Below are 24130 nucleotides of genomic sequence, written 5' to 3' on the forward strand. Positions count from 1 at the left end.
TAATCAAATAAACATTTCCTCTCTGGAGGACTGGTTGGTCTGTGTGTGTGTGTGTGTGTGGCTGACATGTTCAAAACAAACTTTTACTGGGACCTCAAAGGAAAAGAGATTCATGAAGACAAGTTTACTTTATAATTTACAAAGGGCAATGTGCTTAAATGTCTTGCACATGTTGTTGGACAGGTGCATACTGTGTTTAGTTACTACCCAGTGTCATAGTTGGATTTAGATTCTCCTCAGAAACGATGAAAAACATTGAAATGCCAAAGGTTAAGATGTAGGTACTGTGAGTTTGAAACTTTGTGTTCAACGGTTCATTGTAAATGGAGAGGACTGCGGGTGTCAATGTCCCCTCTAAACGACTGAAAGGCTAATGCACGGCAGTGTACAGACAAATGTACCAGTTAATATGCGATTTGTGTGGTAACAGCTTTATTTCAGGTCACGTCGACAAAACATGTCCAAAAATAACACAAGACTAATGTGTCAAGTGTTTCTAATTGTTGGCTAAAGGTTCTGGGAGAATAATGTCACTCTTCCAGTTTAGGATTTATTTTAATTGCATGAGTTTAAAATACAATCAAATGTATACATTTAGTTGAAATGTTCACTAAGCAAACCAAACTTTCCCCGTGGATTCTGAGGTGGTCATGGTGGTTAATCTCGTAGTGACCGTTGGTAAAATAATAGCACTTTGCTCATTTCCTGGTCTCTGTCAACAGAACTTGAAAATATAAAATACATATTATCTTTGAGAAAATGAACAAAAACCAAACAGAAAAAAGTAGATGTACAAGTTTATTACATTGATGAATATACAGAAGTTAAATGGGTCCACAGACAATGCAGGGGCGCATGACATAAGGCACACAGTGTGTAACAGGGTCACCGCAGCAAACTGCTATATGTACAGATTTAGACTAGTTAGGCATGCACGATTCTAGCAGTATGCACTTTTTTAGCCATGTAATGTCTTTAAAAAACACAACAAAGGCACTTATACTTGTTAGAAGTGACAACACTGACGTCTTCTCTCATATGGATGTAAAATCATGCTGGTAAAATCTGATACAACGTTTTATGCAGCTGGGAAACTATAATGACAGCCCATCATTCCATTCTTAATCAATCACATCCTTCAACTGTGAGACACAAAATGATCCACAGCTCATACGACACTCAGGAGAGGATGTGCAGTAAGACTTCCTGTATGGAGATTCAGATCAGTAATTATTTGCAAAAAGATTTCACTGCATTATGAAAAACGAAGCTCCACTAACCCACAGACGTGGATACAGGATGAGAAAATGTAAACATGTATATTTTCTTTATTGTGAATTGTTGATTCTGACAATTTGCAATACATTTCGTCAAAGTTAGCTTGTGGCTAATTACCGACGTGGATTAGCATTGGCTTAGGTTTCTGATGGATGGGGAGGTGATCAAGATTCTAGCCACTGATGGCATCACAAAAATGTATCACATTTAAAAGAAATTCCTATTTCTTAAAAATGGGAAAACCTATTGAAAAAAATCCCAAAACAATCATATGGCTATAAAATCTCATTGGATTTGAATAAAATTTGGTTTGTGTATGCTTCAGTCGTGTAGATCTCAGCGACATGTAAACACATCGGGATGAATTGTGTCATGTCAATGGAAGACGGTAACAGCTAAATGTAAACATTTCCGGCGGCGGGATGTGTTTTGAGCCTTGGTGGAGGTCTGTTCCCGGGAATATGAATCCACATTATATGCCAGAAGTTTTCGATGACTTTTCTGTTGTCGCGGTAACATTTTCTTTTAAAGTTTGGTTAGTATGTAGAGACAAGTAAAATACATGCAAGCCTGCTCACTTCATAACGTAACTTTCTTGTCCAGATAAAAAATACTTGTTGTGATGGACAGTTGTCTACAGTCTTTCCCTGTAGTGAAATCTCAGACAGTACATTTCAGCACATAGAAAACAAAAACCATGTAAACAATTCTCGTATTGGTCACAGTGTTTCAACAGGGCGGTTAATGTGCAGCAGTGCTTTCAACTCAACACATGATGAAAACACATCTCCTGCGTTTAAGCTGCACAGCATGATCCCATCAGCCTCTCGTTTGAAAAGATAAACATAACTAATATTAAAAAATGTATCAACAATATAATAATTGGTGCTCAAGTTCAGTTACTATAGCATAGACGCCAGGATTCAAGTGTATTGATTTTTAATGGAAATCTTAATGTAATTCAGGCTAAATACCACCAGAGGGAGACAAACTCAAAACTTCCCGCTTCCAAACTTGACCACTCCTCCATCTGCCACCACTGACTGAAATGAAAACCCACTGAGCTCTAGAATACTGCTTCATGCCGCAGGTGACCAAATACATATGTGCAAGCTGACATCTGTCCGTCCACTGTGTCGTCTCAGCCTGGAGCGCGACAGTGTGTGCATGTGGACTTAGTTAAGATGGCACGACTAGCAGCATCTCCTGGACGACGAGGCTGGCTGCCGGCTGAGCTGAAAAGACTCGTTGCTGTCCACCTCGGGGTTTTCCAGCGGCGGGATTTGTTTACCTGAACACATCACCTAGTGTCACTTACAACAAGGGGAAACTTTTTACGGTAATGTAAAAAAAGATCCAAAACTTTTACATAATCTTTCCGTGTTGTTCCAACTTTCAAGTATTTCAAGAACCCGTGGGAAGGCTGGTATTTGTTACACAGTTGAATTATGTTGGGTTTCATGAAAGGCGCTTTATAATTCCATTTCATAAAGTCATTATTATTATTATTATTATTATGTCTTTGAAATAGCTTGAAATGTACTCACCTTTTTCTAACAGCACCAATGAAAGGTATCAGACTGATATCATTATTGACAGATACTCAAGTTTTTGATATCAGGGTTGGTATTGGACAAAACATATGGTAAAACATAATATATATATGTATATCAAAGTCTTGAATAGCCCTTTATTTCAATAGGTATAGAAAAAGACGGCAGAGGCTCAAAATTAAAAGGTATGAAAGAAAAAAGAAACCTACTGATTTTCTGAAAGAGCTCCTCAATGTTGACGGCATGTCTGGCACTCGTCTCGATGAAAATAGCCGCGATTGATTCAGCAAACTCCTTAGCTTCCTTCATTGGAACTTCCCTGTGACAGGAGGACGGACACAAAGGTGAGTCTGAGGTCACAGTTGAAGGGCGAAGACTTTCATCATGATGACACAAGAGAACATGAAAACTTAATGGTGCTGCTGGATGGATCAAACTTTACTACTATTACTTCCAATCATTGAAGATTAGCATAGAGTAACCTTCTGATTTTATATCACTGTGTAGATACTGTATGATTCACTCAAGTCGTATGTAATAAAAACAGGTGGTCAATTATTATTAACATGTGTTTGTATGCTGGGTTTTTTTAATGTTTCTTTCCCCATGTTTTAGTATAGTCTCACTGTTTTTGAATCAATCTAATACAACTGTATTCATAAAGTACATTTTAAAAACCAAAGAGGGAGTGATTTACACAGAGACGGCCCAAGGCACAAGAGAACTACGTGGCTATTTGTAGTGTGTTAGTGGCCATGAGGGAACATGAGGCTGGAGCAGATCACAAAGATGGGGAGGGGCACAAATGTGATTATTCAAAATCAATCCTGCAGCTCAGAGGGAACCAGTGCAGGGAAGACAGAACAGGCGTGATGTGCTCATGCCACCAGGCGAGCAGCATGTGTCGGTCTGACTGTGTTATTAATATCAATATTAATAATCAATTAGCATGTTTTGGAATTTGAGCAAAACAAATTACAACCAATGAAAAATACAGTCTCTCATGGTCCATGCTTTCAGTCTGGTTACAATGTCATTGAGTCAATAACACATTAATAATAACACATTACAATAACAACAATAACACATTAATAATAACATGTTGGAAACATTTAGGTTAATATAAAATATTACATTAGTCTTGGCTTTGTTTTAGATATTATAATGCAGAAATGTTACAAATTGTATCTTTAAAGCTCCTCAAAAAGGCCTTTTCCACACAGAAACAGAAGTTTCCTTTTTAAAAGGTTTTTCTTAAACACGGCATCGTTTCAAGAAATGTCTTCATTCACACACGAAACCCCCAAAAATGATTCTATACACTGTGTATATACAGAGTATATGCCAAGCCAAAGATATACATATATACTGTATATATATATATATATATATAAACATATATATATATATACATATATTTATCTATTTTTTCCCTTGTTAAATCTTGCACACTATCCACACTCCAGTCCAGTCGGTGGCAAACATGCCAGTAAAGTCCAACAGAAGAAGAAGAGATAGAAAGAGCATCAAGCTGGTACGCTGTTGTACAAACTCACAACATAAAGAGACGACGATGACGAGGCAGGTGACAGCAAATGCAAGAGTAAAAGAGAGGTGGGGCTATGACATCATTGTTTTCCCAAAGTTGCACATTGGTTGTGAACACAAAAACAAAAATGAGCATGAACAGCAGTGCACCACTTCACACAGATAAAAAGCTGATCCATGCGATTAAAGACAGGAAAAAGTCCTACCTGATGTCTCCTAAATCATTTTTGTTTCCCGCTATGGCTACAACAATGTCCTCTGGGCCGTGCTCCTTCAGCTCCTTCACCCACTTCTTCAGTGTCTGGAAAGAGTCCTGAACGACAAGAAAACACCATGTGGTCAATTGTGGGACGTGATGAGAAAGTGGTCCACATTTTCCTCATTAGCTGGTTTTTCAGACAATCTTTCCGTGAACACAGCAGGAAAACATGGAAGCAAAGCATCCCACAAAAAATGATACCAAGCTTTTAAGTTACACCCTGGAAACAAAGAATTCAAAAAAAGTGGTTGTTAATTATTCACTTATTCACTTAAATGATGTGTAAACTTGTGTTAGTCCACGGTGTGCAGTTGTTCTTACCAGTTTAGTTATGTCATAGACAATGACAGCAGCAGCTGATCCTCTGTAGTACATGGGAGCTAATGAGTGAAACTAAAATCGAAGAAAACAGTTCAAATGATCAATTTATGGCAACAGCAGACAGCAGTATCATTCTAGGTCAATATAAAGACACAACATGTTTCCCCAGAGGGCTACACTGACACAAATCAAGGAAGTAAAGGTTTTAAAGACCTAATAATCCTAATAATCATGATGCAAACACACATGGATATTATAGAACATATATATGTTATATATAATATATGATATTTTTGTTTTTGGCTGTGACAGGTGACTATAAATATGGTCAAATTCTGCTCTAACACAAATAATTAGGCTTAAAATTAAAACAATTTAATATGATTTTGTCAATTCCACGTTTTTGTGTGACTAAAAATCACATAAATATAATATCATCATTATATTAAATACAATGATTATCAATAGAACAGCCTTTAAAACCAGGGAAAGTCATCACAGACACCTTATCTCTGCATGAAGACATCAAACATGTCACACATACAGTTATACTATTGATATATATGATATGTGAAGCTAGGAAACTAAGATGTTTGGATTCTGAATAGATAGAATAGAATAGAATAGAATGCCTTTATTGTCATTATACAAGTTGTACAACGAGATTTACTTGACTTCACCTTGAAAGTGCATACAGCTAACAACGAAGAACAATAACAACAACAACAACAACAACCAGTGTATGGGTCAAGGACATTAAAAAGAAAAAGTGACCCTAGTTAACGTGAGGATTTCATTCAATTCAATTTGATTTTATTTGTGTAGCACTGATTCATCACATAGCACTTTACATGGTAATGTAATGTAATGTAACATTTAACATTTAACATAACTTAGCGACAGCCAGCGGGGGGCGCTGGTGCCAATCTCAGCTGACATAGAGCATAAGGCAGGGTAGTGCTGGGCAGGTCACCAGTCCATCACATGACCACACAGAGCGTCCAGTTTACCAAACCCCCATGTTGCATGTTTTGGACTGAGGGAGGAAACCCACGCACACACGGGGAGAACAGACGGACGGACGGACAGACAGACAGACGGACAGACAGACGACTTTATTAACATGCTAATATGAACGTGCACAACTCCATGCAGAGCAGGTCGCGAACACTGGACGATACGAGTGGAATAATCGTTGGTCTTTTAGTCGATCAAAAAGATCTGAAGCTGCGTCTTGTCAAAATAAAATCAAAGTGGGGCTTTAATTTGAAAGTCACGTCAGTGTTTCACAGCTGATGCACTGCTGACTACAAAATGATCAAATAGTATGTCAGCTATGAAGAGTGGGAACACTTTGAGACAGTAAAGAATTAAGAATAATAATAATTAATAATTCCACTTTAGTTGGACTAATGGTCTTTGTGCACCGGACGTGATGAGAACATATGACCTACGGGGTAAGAGACCGTTCTTATCATATATCCATTATCTGCACAAGCACCAAAGTGTCCTCCCTGGTCTTTGACCCGGCACACGTGCAAACAGCCAACACGACAAGCACAAGAGCCATGCTCAACATCATTCCCATCTCATTTATGTTCCACACACACACACACACACACACACACTTGAGCGTATGCTGCTAATGCTATGTGCTAGTCCACAAACATCACGGTTTTCTTTACTTTCTCAACACTTTTAAAAATGGTGACATTATCAACAGTGCTGCTAGTGTGTCAGTATTAATGACACACTACAGTTACTCAGTAGAATGGCATGAAACAAACACTCTGGCTTTCCCGTTCTTTATCATCCAGCAACACATTCATTTCTGATATTATGGGATACGCAGGTGAGCGCCTGGCGCTGTGTGTTTATGAGACAGCGCATCACAAGATGCAGTGACTTTATATCTGCAGAGAGAGGAGAGAGCTGAGGCTGACAGCCCTGATACAGAACCACAGCATGGATAATCCGTTTTCAAACCAGCTTGAAATGATGATGTTCTCAAATGTCTTGTTTTGTTAATAATGGATAAACCATTACACCATGACCACTCAATTCTGTGTGAATCACCCTTTTTCACAATAAATCTCAGTGTTAACGCCCTGATGCAGTATGACAGAAAAGAAGCTTCAAAAAGACTCAGGGAGTCACGTGTCGTGTGTGAACTCTAAGATAAACTCTAAGATAATGGTGAACAGTAGAACTCACCCGCTCCTGTCCTGCTGTGTCCCAGATGAGAAATTTGTGGAGTTCGTTACCACATGGTACCGTCTTAGTCAGGAATGACGCCCTGTAGGTAGTACAAGTATAAGTATATAAGTACAACCCAGTGGGATATAAAATATAATATGCAACTCTTTATTATGTCAAAGCAAAGACATATACTACTTTCTGGATTCAATTCATGTTCATTTTTGCATAATACAGCATAATACTACTACTCCAGGTCAGATACTGGAGTCTATGGAGTGTTTATCCACAGGCTTTATTGAAACAATTGTGAGTCAATATTAGATCTATATCGTAACCTGAGATTTTGGATGTCGTCATATCGTGATCATCTGTGATGACTTTTCCTGGCTGTTGCATTGACACTAGTTATTATATTGAATAAATGTGTGAAATACACTAAATATTACACATAGATAAAAAAAATGCATGGAATGGACAAAAAGACACTTAATAAGACTTCTTTCATCTTAAGCCTAATTACTTTTTCAGAATTTGACCATTTTTAGTAAATGTCCATCATTTATTACACATCCGGTATGATCTGAAATGAAAGGTAATAAGTGTATTTTAATGTGATACAGATCATTTTACTATTTACACTGGATTGTCACTCGCCTTTGAGAAACACGAACATCTCAAATGAGTCCAGAGAAACAACCTCCAGATATTATTTATAAGCCATATCGCCCAACCTTACAGAAATATTGATATGATTTATATTGTGATTTATCTTAAATTAATAACAAATTTAATTTGGATACTTGAAAAAGTCTTTGATAAAAAACAGCTTCATTTGACTGATTCGTCTCATTATGTTCTGGTCATGATGTGTATGGTGATGCAATTCTTACCCTATTGTGGGGCTAATGTTGTGGTCAAAACGATCCTGAACGAAGCGGCAAACGATGCTGGATTTGCCCACTCCAGTGTCCTAAAAGCAGAGGGTCGGAGGTCATTCACAAGCACAGTGAAAACCACATGAACAACACTGATGATGCAACTGCCTGGTCACAAGCCCATCACTTGAGATAAACCTCCCGATATTCCATTAAGTCAGTAAATCAGAATTAGATAATAGATGTTTACACTATGGATGTGGATTACTTTGGAAACAAAATAAAAAACTGAAATAAATTCTGAATTAATTAAGCAACTATTTGATAATAGATTAATGTTTTCTTTTTGCTCCTCAAATTTGAATAATGTGTTGTTTTTTGCACCATAGAACAGCAAACTCATTTAAAACTAACATTGGTTTGTGGACAAAAGAAGATGTTAGACAAATTCACAAGTTAGACAGACGTTTAAGACACAACAATTAATATTTGTTGACATTTTATGGACCACACAATTAATCGAGACATTCATTGATTGTGATAATAATCGTCAGGAGTGAAAAGACGCAGGGCTCCAGAAAATGAGAGGAAATGTGAATATTCAATAAGTCATCCAAAATTAAATCCAGATTTACCTATTTTTTGAAATCACAATTTATTCACAGTGATGAGTCATACTTTGATTTAAATGTCTTTAATTCCCCTGTAGTTATGAATAGTCACATTAATATGAATAGTTACATAGTGAGATTTACTGATGTTCAATTTGACTAGAAAGTATTGAACTGTGTATATGTGTAAATATCAAACATCAAAAAGTTATTGTTGGTTCCCTTTTGAACTTTAGTGACGAGCTAAACCGCCTCTGACCATCCCTTTTTCTTTTTAACGCAGCAGGAAGACGGCTTATCTAACGATGGCGTAACGGTCCACATACAAATGGAGCCAAAACTGTAAAGAATATACTGAATGTCATCGTTTTCATGTAAAAACACAAAACAACACGTATACGACGAGGAAATGTGTGTCCAGATAACTGCTGCGTCGAAGAGCTAGCGCCTCTGCAGTCAACAAGCTAGCAACATGAAAAGTCCCGTTTTTAACAGTAAAGTAGGAACGATGTGAAGCTAGCTGCTGCTAATGTCTTCTTCAACATTCTTCAACATTCTTCAACATTCTTCAACATTCCAAATGGACCGACTACTAAGTTGTGAAGTCTTTTTTTCCCCGTCAAAAAAGTCAAAAATCATGTGTAACTTACACCTAAGAGACAAACTTTGAGCTCCCTTATCGCCATGACGAGTCGTAGTCGGAGTTTTCACTTCATCGTTTGTCCGTTTGTTTTAGTCAATGTCTTTGTCTTCTCATGCTGGAAACACTCATTTCCCTCCTCGCTCTTCTTGGTTTACAGAGAAATTCAGCCCCTCACTCAGTCACACACACGCACACAGACAGTCAGACAGACACAGACAGACAGTCAGACAGACACTGACCATCTACTTCAGCTGATCTGTCATGAACGCCCGTCAAGGACCGAAGCACATCCGGTGAAGACCTTCAGAGTGAATCCCACCTCGTTCAACATTGTACAGAACAACTTGTCAGAAATGATCTAGTTCTATTTATTGTCATATCTCTGACTATAAGCACATGTAGTCTTTCATTCAAAAACATACTTTATATTCTGGTCGGTCATCATTTTAATCAAGTTTCATTTTGAAACACATTTCTTATTTCCTGTCTTTTCTGGCCGTTTTAAAAGCAACTTGATGCAACTTTCCAAATAGGAAACCAGAAAAGGAAAAAAAAAACACGATGGGTGGTTTCAGTATTTTCTAAAAATCCTACTGAATCTTTCAAGATTCCAAGTAAACATCCTTTACTTGAGATTGTACAAATCTAAATTTACAGCCTTATGCTGCGCAGAATGTGTAATGGAAAATGGGAGGCGCTAAAATATGGATCACAATTCCACTCAAAGCAGAGCTGAGAAAAAGGTAAACGTGAGGTTTAGTGTTGAGGAAAGACAGAAACAGACGAGTGACTCAGATCAACACTTTATTTTTCACAGCATTAAACTGTCGGCAACAATATGCTACAAAAGCTTTGGAGCGATATGAAAAATAAGCTCACGAGAAGCTTCTCGCCCCGGGGCTTGCATTGATCTGTTCACGAGTCCAGATGGGACTGATTTGACCAAAGCAGATGCAGTCACACTAACATACTTCATATGGAACATTCAGAAAAGTTTACAGTTATATACAAATATTATAATATGTAGGTCAGGCCATGCTTTTGACAATTCAGTCATGGATGAGTTGTGAAATGAAATGACAGTCATAACAATAACAATTCATTGATAAGTCATTTACTCCTCTGACAGTAAACTGTGGACAAAACATGTCATCATTATGAAGTTTGGCATTTGAATTTATCATGACAAATCATCAACATAACCATAACCTGCGCACAATCTCAGACCTACTAAAGAATCTTTGAGATGAATGTTAATGCGACTATTTGTATTTATAATTTGTTTAATGAGTGAATGGTTGTTTGTCTCTAGTTGTGTGTGGCCCTGCGATGGACTGGCCAACTGTCCAGGGTGTACCCCGCCTATCCCCCGATGTAGCTGAGTTTGGCACAGCACCCCCCGCGACCCTCTGGTGGAGGATAAAGCGGTTAGATGATGACTGACTGACTGATAATGTTCCTTGAACTGCTCCTCACTGTGTGTTACTTATACTTACGCTCAAGTTTAGAATGTTCAAATCATTTAATACCATTTTGTTGGCATTCGTTTGAAATGCCCGTCCCTACCAGTGACGTGTGTCTCTGCACACAAACGTCTCTACTGCAGCTTTGATTTCCCATGATTCATCTCATCACTGCAGTTCAAAGAAAACATTTGAACGTGTTCATATATGACAACATTTAAAATTTTGAAGAGTCATCTGTTTTCTACAGTATACTACTTAAATATATAATATATATATATATATACACAGGCAGACCAATCATAAATTCTTCATCATTCAGAAAGAGCTTTTTGTGTCAGTGGTTCTCTGGGGACACCGAGTCCAGTCGGGACGTCATTTATGGCACAGTGGACTACAGGGACCGACATCGTGTGTCGTTGTGTGATTATTTTTTAACCTGTAAAAATACATTTTGTGTAATCTCCTCTCTTCTATTCCACTCTCCTCATACGGTCTTGGCACTGTGGATTTTAAAATAATGGTCTCCCCCTTGCCTTTCACCTAAGCTCGGCTCCAGCTACGATTGTATTTCTTATCATTCTTCTGCGTTTTGTGTGGGAAAATATTCCGTTGATTTGCGGTGACTTGGGAAAGCAAAGACATCAAGACATGACGGCTGCACGGCTGCAACGACTTATGACTGCACTGATCCAAACAAACACGGGACACTACAGGACAACTGACCGTCACATGTTGTTGTCTCTCCTGTCTTTGCTCGGCGATGGTTTTGAAGGATCCTTAGCTGCCTTCCCGTTGGTGGAGGCAGGCGCGTCGGCACCGGCGGCCACTGTGGCGGTGGAGCGTTTGATTTGCTCCTCGCCGCGAGCCTCCGGACTTGGCTGCGCGGGCGGCACCTGCTGCTCGGCCGACGGCTGGACGGTGAGTTCTTGCTGCAGTTTCTGGCTCTGCAGGAGGCGGAGCTGGACACGGAGCTCCAAGATGGCTTCCTGCTCCTCGTGAATGGCCTGGTTCAGGTGGGTGTTTTTGTTCTACCGGACAACAGCATAGCAACAGTGCTTAAGAAACCTATTATGTTTAATATCAGTGGCAATATGCACTATTTTTTACTTGTAATAGCTACAATTTAACTGCTGTGTTTTTCATTACTCTATGCAAATGACCAAAAATGTGACAGAATCAAATCAAAAGATTTGTTAATGTGTTCACAATGTTTTTGTTTTTGTACAGTCAAGGTAAAGGTACAAATATAATAAACAATACATGCATTTTCTTATCTAGAACTGTACAATGTAGAAAAATATTTACTAATGATAAAAAATCAATAACAAACAACAATAATATATATATTATTTGTTATGTATGAATGTATATATATATATAACAAATATTCTGACTTATATTTTGTTTTAATTTTATGTATATATACATGTGTGTGTGTATACTTATGTATGTATATATATATACATAAATATAAACATATTTAAATATATATGTATGTATGTATGTATATATGTATACATATACATACATACATAAATATAAACAAACACACACACACACACACGTGTATGTATACATAAAATTAAAACACAATATCAGTGAGAATATTTGTGATTAGATATTTTCCCCAAATTGTTCCACCCTCATATGAAGAATTGTGTTGTGGGACTGAACTGCTTAGAAACCAATGTTTCAACTGATATACATCTAAAAATATAAGGTGTAATATATAATAAGCTCAGAGTAAAGTTACATACAGTAATGACAGTGTGCTGTGAATATGTGTCTTAAACACATTATAAGTGGAATAACCCGTATAGAGACTCATGTGTTAACTTGTCAACTCGGCAGGTTAAAGAAAATGGGAAATCAAAATAGGAAGAGAGACCACTGCAGAGACCATGCTGCACACGTACGTCACTAAAAAGAAAACCTTGTTTAATCTCAGTAATTATTAGGGGTGGGGATCAGGAGCACCTCACCATTCGATATATGGTCAGTGACATGAAGAATAGCAAAGTGAATAACGCAAATGTATTGAACGTGCATGGTGCGTCTCTTGTGGTGTATGGTGTATCTCTGCCATTATCCGGCCGTAAACTCCCTCTTCTTCAGCCAGGTAACTGCCACCCAAGTCATTTGAGCAGCGCCGCGATGAGAAGCCATCAAGTAGTGACGCCCGGCGAGTGAGACTGGCAGGGACTGTTTGCCTTAAAGCACCTTCATTTGTGAATTAAAATATCAATATTGGCATGACCTATCGGTTATCGTACTGCAACTATTTTGACCCACCCCTAATAATTATCATATTCTTAGAGTTTGTTAAAGGTTTTACTCTGAGAGAAAATTCATCTCACCTCCAGTTCCTCGTTTTGCTTCTGCAGATCTTCCAGGATCATCTGCAGTTCTTCCTCATCTTCACTCTCGCTTTCACTGTCTGATGAATATTCCTCCGTCTCACTGCGACCCTGCTGTCGACTGAGGAAAATGGTGATGGATTATAGACTTTATCCATTCTTGTGCATCATAATATTACGACATACGCCATATTCCCTCCTCCTCTCACCTCTGTATATCTGCAATCTCTGCTCGCAGTCTCTCAATCTCTTCCTTCTCAGTTGCTATTTGTCTGCGAAGCACCTGCTCAAGCGAGATCAGCTCCTCCTGCTCCGTCAGGATCTCGTTTTCCTGATGAGGGAGCATAAATGACGAAATCGCGTAGGCCTTCATCGACATGAAAACACAACTCTACCTACACAATCTTTTTTCTTACTTGTTTTTATAAAGTTTTCCATAAACAAGGCATTGTTTCAAGAAATGTCTTCATGTCTTCTTCATCCACAGGAAACCCAACAAAATGACTCTAAACACTGTACTACATATGTCAGGCCTGCACGTGGCGCTGCAATGCAATTAAATAAAGTTTTTTTGTTTTTTTTAAATTAATTTTATATATAAATATATATGTATATACACATATATATGTATGTATATACACATGTGTATGTATGTATGTAAAATAAATCTATCATTTATTTAAAAACACTACAATGTATACAGTCACAGAAAGAGAAACAGGGCGATGAAAGAAAATAAACATAACGTAAAACAATGAGACCAACAACAGTGAATGCAAGTGCAGGAGAGAGGTGGGGCTATGACATCATTTTCACACAAGAATGCACACGTGGTGTTTTGATATTTTCCCACAGTGGGAACTGTTTCTAAAAATATCATTTCAGTGATTCAGTATGAATGATAAAAAATTCACTTAGTCTTCCTGTGTACAGGCCCAAAGCTCTTCCCACTCAGATTGGATCAGATCTAGTAGTAAAAGCTTGATTTCCAGGCATTTACGATTGGTCTGTGCACATCCATTATTAATGTGTATTGATGATTGTTTGAATAACTCACCTGCGCTAAGAGGAGGTTGATAACTTCCTCCTCGTTCTCAGTCATTTCCTCCTTTGAAACATCTTCCTTGGAGAGGCTTGCTATCTCCTGGGCTATTTTACTCTCACACTCCTGAACAGTAGAAAGAAAAGAGAAGGACAGCACATTGTGACACTGTTTTCTGAGTATGACTACTTAAACTTGAGCATTACTAATACTGAGTACTCGATGATTTGAATGTGAACAAAATACAACATTAGATACTGCTGTAGCAGTCTCCTCCATAACCATTGGAAGAGTCAGGAGTCAGGACAATTGCTTCATTTCTGCTGTTCACTTAAAACATGTTTGACATCAAAAGATGAAATATAAGACTAAGATCAGTATTTCAGCTTTTATTTACATCAGAAATGTTAAACAACTTAGAAGATTGGCCTCGTTTGTAATGGAACACCAAATATTTAGTAAAGGAACAGCTGAGCCTCATTTGGCTGAGCCGCTACTAAGAGTCGGCAGTGGAAGAGTCATGAGTGCGACGCCCGACACAAGAATATCGAGCGGCATCACAATTTAAGTTCAGTGACTGTGTGAGACGGTCATGCAGGAAGTACCGAACCATTTTGTGTGAACCGAGTCTAGTGATTCAGTACACGGAAAACAACATGGCAGGTTCATGCAGCTGCGCTATCATGACTCCGCCCATGTTGAGGAGGTACCATAGTAATGGAAAACCGAGCCATGCCAAGCCATTTGTCTGCTCTACCTTTGTTCACATATCTTATCTTAAAGTATTTAGAAACTGCCAACATTGAGTCATACAGTAAAAAAAAAAAAATGTTAATAATGCAAATGAACACTGTGTGCAAAGTGTTCAAGAAAAGCAGTCATTATACTAACTTTACTTTTTAAAGATACAAGATGAACCTTTTGTACATACTGTATCATAAAGATAATATCCAGACTGAACTGACCTGGCGTTTAGCCTCCCTCAGTTTGCGTTTAAGAGCCGTCAGGATTCGCTGCACTTCCCAGAGTCGCTCCTCTTTGGACAAGTCCTTCACTCCAGCCTGCAGATCCCTGTGCAAGCAGTTCAACAGGAACTCCTGCAACACACACACACGCACACGCACGCACACACACGCACACACGTTGAGATTTATACAAGTGAGAGTGAGTGAGAATAACGAAGAATATCAAAAACAACATGTCAAGTCTTGATTAGGATTATAAAAATGTAAATCTAAATAATTAAAATAAAGTTTTTATCAGTGTATAATCACTTTAAAGTCAAAAACGTTAGCTGTATGTCAGTTTAGAAGAAGACATTTATATGTAGAGGGCTACCATCTTGAGCCGCCATGTTTCTACAGCAGCCAAACATCCCTTCAGATGTGTGAGGATCAGTCATCAGACGACACAATTTCTTACACAATAGATTCTTACATGGATGACGTAAGGAGGAGTTTAATATCTAATACAAAAAAAACATCTTATTATCATATGCTTCATCTCATGTGTCCTCCCGTGAAATATTGAAGCCATTTACAAGACCGTGATATGGTCTTTTATTTCCTCACACAAAGATATTTTTTTATCTTCGTTAGGAACATCAGTCCCATGATGACTTGAGTTTTTGTTTATATTGTACGATGCGTGCACTGTAAAACACATGGTGACAACATATCAAGTTCTGGTACAGAAACTGTGGTGTTAATATTTTAGAGACGCAGCAATACACGACGAGATAAACAGTTTTAGATGAAGCAGGTACAAGACATCAGAGCAACCCTGAAAAACATGAGGGACTAGGGTCTCATTCAAGGACTAAAAGTAATATTATGTAAGTTAATCAATTAACCATTTTAGTGCAAAAATATAGATCAGGAATGGGTATTGGATTCTGCAAAAAATCTGGTTTAGCCCCCCAAAAAAACATGGAATAAGAAGAGAAGCTGGGACCAGCAAATGTTTAGTATTTTTAGTATGACCAATTTAAACACTTCATCACATCAAAATATCCTCCTCATATCTGTCCACTAGTAATGTTTGAAACTTTTTTCACCATTTTGTTTCAGAACTACAGCACACTGACAAGTAACCCTAACCCTAGCTTAGTATAAAGACTGAAAACCAATACTTTCAATGAGTCAAGCTTTAGTCTGCCAAACATCAGCATGTTATGGTTTATTTAGTTTATCTCTGCCTTTCTCAAACCGCACAAAGGATCAATGTTTACAGAAACACAAACCCCACACAATACTTTGATAAACCAAGGCAAGTAAAATAAACTCATAATCAGCACAAACCAAAACACAAGGCAACAAAATAACTCGAGCGCAACATATTCTTATTGTCAATTAAGTTTGCTGTAAAAAATGAAGAAAAAGTTCAAAATCTTCTTTAGGTTTTCTCAGTCAGTTCAGTGCAATCCGGGATAATCCAATAACAACAAGAGATGCTTTTGGGGTTATACAAACTCCCACTTAAGCTGTCTAGCCTTCATAGCCACAGTTGAGCACCAGAGGGCGCAACTAACTGTTATTTTCATTATCAATTAATTGATTAGATGTTTGGTCCAAAAAGTGTCAAAAATAAGGTTGAAAAATTAAACCCAAAACCTGGAAATGATGATGTTCTCAAATGTCTTGTTTTGCCCACAAACCAAAATAATTCAGTCTTTATATTATTCTAGGTTATATGGAGCAACGAAACCAGAAAATGTTCACATACAAGAAGCTGAACGATCACAGAACTTAAACCAGTTAATCACTTATTAATAATCAATTCATCGTTGCAGCCCTACTCTTTAACCTATCAACACGTTACGTCTGATTTGTAAATTGTGGACAAAAACCACCGTGCAAAATCCTGTAATCATGACTATAAAAGGTTTACTGAATGTTCAGGACTATCTCACCCGTTTCACCTCCAGCTTCACATTAATAACAGACATCAGAACAAGAAAAATAGGCATATTCTCCCAAGAGTGTCAAACTATTCCTATTTTCCATCTTTTGATTGTGACAAACCCATGGATAAGAAGTAGGACTGAACCCACCTGTCGCCTGATCTCCTCTTTGATGCTCTCCTGGGTCTCGGGCAGCGCCGGCATTGTTGCCATGTTGGACCACCGAAGGGGTCGCACCACTGGCTTCAGTGCTACCTCCCCGAAAAGCTCTGTCACATGTGTGAAGAACATGTAAAGAACGCGGTTCCCAATCTAAAGTCAAGGTAGACAAGCACACAGCTATAAACATGGTCCATATACCTTTTACAAGGTCAAATTCAAGCACTTTCCAGGCCATTTCAAGATTATTTTAATGCTTGTACAGCACCTTGCAGCTGTGGTATATTAATATGCATACATCATTTTTATTATTATTTAACTCTTTCTACCACATTAAAAGAAATGGAAATTTGCTGTTTTATTATAGTCCCACAAGCAAGGTCCAGCTCCAGCTCCAGGTCCAGGTCCAGTCTTTGGTACTTATTTACTTCTCCGTCTAATAAGCAAGCTGTACAGCCAAGAAGCTATTTTTTATCTAAAATGAAATAAAGATTGAGATGTAGACAGTCTGGAAAGAATGGAGTCACCTGCCACTTTGAGACATGTGACCAATGGAAATGGAAAATGTGTCAACACAAGTGCTTGTTGTACTGTTCTACAAGCTATGGCTATCTAGTCACAACGTCTCACAACTTTTGCCTGGAGAGCAACGTGGGTCAAGTCCCTTAAAATGGAAGCATGAGCTGAGAAGAGTTTCTTTAGCAATGCTGTGGCTACTGCTGCTGTTTGTACAGAATAAGTGGAGCAGCTACAGAGAGTTTTACCCAGTGAGAATACATGAGCTTCACTAAAGTGGGCCAGGGTTTCTGTGACAAACAAGTAGAGTTTTCTCATCTTGTTCAGTTGAAACACTGATAACTCATGACATCAGGTTGAAATATGTCACTCATTATTGTTATGTTTAAATAAAGTAAATGAAAAAGTTATGACTTATTGCTCAAATTCTTTTTTGTGTACAAGTGTATTCTCTTAAGAATCTAAATTGTCTGATTGTTGTAACCTTATAATAAGCCTGTATATGTGCTTAAGGCATTGGCCTTGCTGTCATGTTTCTACAACTGCCTGAGCAGTACAGAAGAAGAAAAACTCACCACAAAAATGAAGTAGGAGAACGTCCATTTTAGTATATGTAGGCCACTATTGTTCTCTGGCAAGTCTGGGAAAGGCGGGTTTTAATATTCTGCAATCTCAAAATACATGCTCCCTCTCTGACCTGTATGGTTGGGTTGAGGACGATGGAGATGTTCTGGATGTTCATCTTGGTCTCGGCCTCCCTGGAGATGACGTGGTTCATGTGTGTGATGAGCCAGGAAAGAAGGAGTCGGCTTTCCGGCGACACCTCGGACAACAGCCTCTGGAACTCGGTCACCTTCTCGGCCTCCGCCTGGCGACCGCACGCATCCTCGAAGCGCTGGGCCAGATCTCGGCCCAACAGGTTCTCAGGCAGTTCCCGGAGATACTGCTTGAGTAGACTGGCAACCGTATGGGGGTCGTACTCCTCCAGACAGGGGCATTCCTCGCGGTCATACGCCGCTTTCAGCTCATCCACCTTGGACTTCATACCTTCAGTCAGTCATACAGATGATTAGATAAAGTATGTCTATTATATGAAGTCATAAAATGACCATGCTAGGACACATAAAATACTGGCTGAACTGATATTAAAGCCAGTATACATACAGAATCTATTTTTATCTACGGGTTGCAAACTGTGTTTATGTTTTGTTGCACTGCCCACCTAGCCTGGCTAATGATATATTAGCCAGGCTGAATGTAGCCACCTCCCACTTCTAAGAGGTGTGACCAATAGACGTCGGTGAAGTATGCAGAGCAACAGTGGGGAGCCGAGTGGAGGAAGCTCTTTCAAATGGAAGCATGGCCAAATTGAAAGACGGCTGCTCTTCAGTGGCCGCCATGTTGGATGTATACAAAAGCTCATAGACGTCACTTGTCTAGTGTCATCGTATTAAGGTGCAGCCCCTTTTTTCCTTGTTTTGTAATCTCACGCCTGGTTTACACTGGATGTGTGGCATGTGTAGGTGCTAAAAAGTTTAGAAAATATCATTTTATGTTTTTCACGTTTTCAGATTCAGCCTAGACACGGAAACTAGTGTGAAAGGTTTGATTTAATCGTGCTGGTAAGATGTCTATCTGTACGTGTGAAACTCAAATGTAGACAAGCCTGATGGGTGCAATAATGTGGGATTATCGGTGTGAACCAGGCCTCAGGCGCTCTACGGTGTTTTGAATTGGGACTGCAGTAACCGTTATAAACACTTAAGGCTGCTGTTGTACATATTTGAAATGCAGTACATCGACTTTAAATATATATGTACAAAATGGAATAGAATCAACAACATTGAAAAGTTTTTACCCGAGACCCTGTAGATGCCCTCACACTTCATGCCATAATTTTCAATGTAGTCCACGCATTCTCTGAAGACGGCCGGCAGCTGAATGGCATCATACAGTGCTGTCCTCTTGACAGCTTCAACCAAAGGAGCTCCAAAGACTGGCCTGAAGGTGGGGGCCTCCACTGGGACTGGCTCTGCCTCTGTCGTCGGCTTCTTCTTCTTCTTCTTCTCTTTCCACTGCTTCACCACGTCTGCAGCTGTCAGGTCCTTGGATTTCTTGTCTTTGGCCTTGTCCTCCTTGGGGCCCTTCTCCTTCACCTTGAAGTCCTTCTCCTTTTTCTTGGAGAAGCTTGGCTTCTTGAACACGTGGATCCCTTTGGAGCGCTTCATCTTCGATGGGCTCTCTGCTTCGTCTGCTGAACTGTCCTCCTGGAACGCAGCGTAGCCTTCAGCTGTGAACGTACAGGAGTGAGAAGTTTAACGGAGAGAAGAAACACCGCTGTTTTCTTATCCTTTCACGACAGAACTATGAAAGCAGTGTAACAGAAACAGAAAAGGAAACGTGTGCAGGAGAGGGGAGACAGCAGAGGAGGGGGGAGAATGGGGACCTGGAAAAGAGGTCAGTCCCTGATTTAGCACCTTACTGCTCTCCTCACTCCTCACTCCTCAGCCAGTTAAATGAAAGGATTTTTCAAACAGAGCATTTATCTACAGGACAGCGTCAAAGACACTCCTCTTATTATCTCTACTCTGGGCTTCCCCCAGCTGTACTGTATATCACAACACTCTCACAGAGCTCCCAGGGTGTCCTCAAACTGTCCATCTCTCTCTCAGCCTACACTACTGTAGGAGACAAATACAAATCTCACTGGTTCAGGCAACAACACTTTCTTTATTTAAATATGGCTCTAATGAGGATCAAGTTCTCAGCTTCTCAGCATTACAGTCCTTTGAAATAAATACAATAAATGTAGCTTTGCCCTAAACAGACAGAATACTGCCTGATCTGTGTTGTATGGGATGGATCCAGAAGTCAAGAGGGTACACTTATGATTAGCCAATAGAATATAGTTTTTCTCAGTGTCTCATATAAAAGGGTTCAGTTTTATTTATCCAGGACACTTGAAATCCAAATCTATTGTTTAACAGTGTTTTATGGCTGACACCGCAACATTCATTTTAGACACTAACAATTATTTTCATCACAGATTAATCTGTTGATTATTTTCTCGATAAATCGAATAGGTTAAAAATGGTTGATCCTCGAAATGATGATGTTCTGAAATGTCATTTATATTATCCAAAATCAATTTTGGATGGTGGATTGGATTGATAAAACACATTTTTTAAAGATTTCGATAAGTCTTCAACTATTTTTTGATTTTTATTGCATTTTTATTCTTAAAGTTGAAGATTAATTTAGTAAATGACTAATAATTGATTAGTCAGTGCCTACTACTGCACTGACCGACTGCAGTTTAAATCAGCACCAGAAAAAGGCAAAAAAATAATTTTGAGCAATTTAATTACTTAATTTTAATTTTCAGCAATTTAATCACTTAATTACACACAGATGTTTTGAGTGGATCTGTGTGTGTGTGTGTGTGTGTGTCTGCGTTTCCACACTTTCTTGCAATATGAGCAACAGAGGCCCAAGAACCATGTGCCACAGAGTCTGTTACACATGTAGACCGACAGCTTGTTGTGTGAATGGGGTGAAATCTGCCATCACTGATCTGTTGTTATACAGTATAGACACAGGGACTGGAAGCACTCAGTTATAGCTGCTGTGTAGGGCTGGCTACAAAAAAATGGTTTAATCAATTAAAATCGATCTTCTATTAATAATATGATATCGATTCATAAAACCCATGATCGGTCTTTTAATACAAACTGTTTACTGCGGTGTGAAGGCTTTAATCTCATTAATCTCACTAGACTAAGAAGACGTCCGTGGAACAAGTGCTTGCATGTACTTTGTTAAATAATGGCATTTATGATGCATTCTACTTCAGTACTAAATGTATCACTTGAATGTCACATGATCAGTGTGCTGGTCATGTCAAATAAAAAGTGCATTAATGTAACTGCTTGTAACTATGGCTGTGAGGAATCTTTGAATAATTAACAGTATTCATTCTGTAATTCATTCTGTTTTCATAACCAACTAAGAGTGGTATTGTAACTGAAATATTCCTAATTAAATCGGAATTGAATCAAATCGAATCGAAATGATTCAGGAAATTGGTGGCGATAACCAGTCCTCCTGTAATGACAGGCGGTTTTACAGTGGTGGCAGATCAATGTAGTTTTTTATATATTGAACATAGAGTATTCACATTATTAGTGATTGATGAGCCCCAACGTTGCTACAATTGATCAGTTTTAATGTTAGGGCTGATTGATTTGAATTACAGACTAATTTCTTACTTCTTTTCTCCTTCTTCTTGAACTTGTTCTTCTTCTTGCTGTGCTCCTTGTCATCGTCTGACACGTAGGCATCCGGCACCTCATGATGATGGCCATCATGCGGTGGTGAGGGTTCGCCGGTGCGGTACAATCCGGGGAACTTGGTGGGACTGATCTCCTCAGAGCTGGGTGTGCGAGCCACGCCCCCCGGGTGCTCAGCTCGCCGCTGCTCAGCGGGGCTACTGCTCGGGGGCAGGAAGCACTCAGTCATGGCTGCTGTGGCCTGGTGGCCCCTCTGACTGCACACACTTCACCTCTCCATCAAACCTGCAGAGAGCAGAAATATCCTCAGACAATCTTTTTCTGCTTAGATCAGGGCGAGTTAAGTGTGTCCACAGAAAAAAGTAATAGCTGAGAACATGGAGACCTTAGAAAACCTGTCAGAGTTATAAATGATGACATCATTTTAAACTTTTAACTAGGGCTGCAAGGATTATTAATCGATTACTAAATTAATGTAATTACCTACTTCTATGTTGTTGTTGTTTTGCGTTTAAAGCATTATAAATGATACTCATGGCAAATGTAAGCAACATTACAAAACATTTAATGTCACAATAAAAAATGACAATGAAATATGAAATAACATGAATAAGTAATTTATTGTAGATGCTGCTATAATACAGAAATGACATCTTTGTAAAAGGATTTCACAACTCTGACAGTAAAAATGTTTAAATTGATATTGTTTCTTCTGACAAGCATAACATAAAATATGAGAAAAGGAAAAAACACAAACATAAAAACATAAGCTGTCGTCCTTTCCAGCTTTGGAGTAAGCAGCTTTGAATCTTTTCCCAAGACAAAGCCTGCGAAACTGAATGTGATGATTTACACCTGTGATCCGTCACAGTGTCAATATGAAGAAGGACCATAATGACTCTGCAGGCAGATGTTTGGTCATCTCATCTTCATGACTTTGTTTGGTTATACTGATTTTTACATGATATTTTTTACAGAGACAGGTAGAGATATCCTCACAGCGTGACAAGACATGTGTTTTTCTGCACCACTTTTCCTGGTTTTAGAGGCTGTTGCACTGATAATCATAATCTTTATTATACTAAATACATTTGTGAACTGCACTAAATATTAATATTACTTCACTATATAAGCCTCATTTTTGTGTTATAGCAGAAGTTGACCATATGTATTGTCAATGTCAGTGTTTCTAACACATAAAAATATTATATCTATATATTATATCCCATATGTTATATATCCTTTAAGAAGCACAAACAAAAAACTTTTCATGAGTCCAGAGAAACAACCGGTGTTCAGCTTTAGACCCCATATACCTTGTACATTGTGATTTAGCCTAAAAATAAATATATTATTTATAAGCCGCATGGCCCAGCCTCAGTGAAATATTGGTTTGAATTATATCATGATATATCGATATCAACTGACATAAAAGTACATTGTGATTAGAAGTTGAACATTAGAAATAGATTCATTAATGTCATTAACTGCTGGGGTGTGGTGTGTTTTACACTTTTCTTTTTTACAAAATGTGCCTCAAGCGGACTCTATTTACAAACTGACACCAGAGACAACCATGAGACGAAGTGCATCGTTTTACCAAGATACTCACACACCATATTGACACGGTAGACCTGTGTGGAAATAACACAAAACATCAACACGTTCATAAAAGCGGTCTGACATCTTAATCTTAGACTAGCTTCACCGTTTTCTTGCACTGTCACAGACAGCCACACATATACTCTCAACACGCGGTTAAAACCCTCCGCTGTCTCTCTGCGTGTTTAACTCAAGCACATTTAGATTAAAAACAGATTTAAAGTCCAAAGCTCTGCTCTGAATGGGAGGGCCCGGCTAACGATACTTCAGCCAGCTGCCGACCTGCTAAGCTAGCTGATTAGCCTCCATATCCGTGTCGACTAAAGTCGCCGTGAACGACACGAGAACGACACGAGAACGACACGAGAACGATACAGACGCTAAACTCTCATTTGCTGTCGCTATATTGTCGCTGAACAAGCAAAACAGAAACAACAAGAAACTTTACCAAAGCTCTGTCCCGTTCGCCCAATTTCACAGCACAGCTTCCGGCTGTCTGTACACCAAATA

At 38.8% G+C, this 24130-nt stretch overlaps 2 protein-coding genes across 2 annotated transcripts; both read right to left on the reverse strand.

Annotated features, from left to right (window-relative positions):
• Positions 1–785: 785 nt before the first annotated feature.
• On the reverse strand, positions 786–9571 carry rab31 (RAB31, member RAS oncogene family). The gene is made up of 7 exons (XM_044043482.1): positions 9295–9571; positions 8049–8128; positions 7174–7255; positions 4960–5031; positions 4586–4692; positions 3041–3150; positions 786–2569 (listed from the first exon to the last, which is right to left on the reverse strand). Exons 1-7 carry the CDS (start codon positions 9328–9330, stop codon positions 2472–2474), a joined length of 585 nt encoding a protein of 194 aa, XP_043899417.1. The 5' UTR covers positions 9331–9571; the 3' UTR covers positions 786–2471.
• A 1117-nt stretch (positions 9572–10688) lies between these two features.
• Positions 10689–24130, reverse strand: ralbp1 (ralA binding protein 1). The gene is made up of 10 exons (XM_044039089.1): positions 24069–24130; positions 21998–22303; positions 19588–20019; positions 18427–18776; positions 17205–17366; positions 15118–15249; positions 14168–14278; positions 13320–13441; positions 13111–13231; positions 10689–11781 (listed from the first exon to the last, which is right to left on the reverse strand). Exons 2-10 carry the CDS (start codon positions 22245–22247, stop codon positions 11479–11481), a joined length of 1983 nt encoding a protein of 660 aa, XP_043895024.1. The 5' UTR covers positions 22248–22303; positions 24069–24130; the 3' UTR covers positions 10689–11478.

Source organism: Solea senegalensis, linkage group LG1, assembly GCF_019176455.1.
Source record: "Solea senegalensis isolate Sse05_10M linkage group LG1, IFAPA_SoseM_1, whole genome shotgun sequence".
Lineage (NCBI taxonomy): Eukaryota > Metazoa > Chordata > Actinopteri > Pleuronectiformes > Soleidae > Solea > Solea senegalensis.

Bases quoted from the DNA above. Each gene is read 5' to 3' on its own strand.
- rab31 (XM_044043482.1), bottom strand. From the start codon at position 9,330: ATGGCGATAAGGGAGCTCAAAGTTTGTCTCTTAGGT. The intron at 3,151-4,585 runs GTAGGACTTTTT...CTCCTGTCACAG, and splicing joins AATGATTTAGGAGACATCAG to GGAAGTTCCAATGAAGGAAG. The intron at 2,570-3,040 runs GTAGGTTTCTTT...TGATGTGTTCAG, and splicing joins GGAGCTCTTTCAGAAAATCA to GTAAACAAATCCCGCCGCTG.
- ralbp1 (XM_044039089.1), bottom strand. From the start codon at position 22,247: ATGACTGAGTGCTTCCTGCCCCCGAGCAGTAGCCCCGCTGAGCAGCGG. The intron at 14,279-15,117 runs GTCAGTTCAGTC...TCTACTGTTCAG, and splicing joins TGAGGGAGGCTAAACGCCAG to GAGTGTGAGAGTAAAATAGC. The intron at 11,782-13,110 runs GTGAGATGAATT...GTTGTCCGGTAG, and splicing joins AGCAAAACGAGGAACTGGAG to AACAAAAACACCCACCTGAA.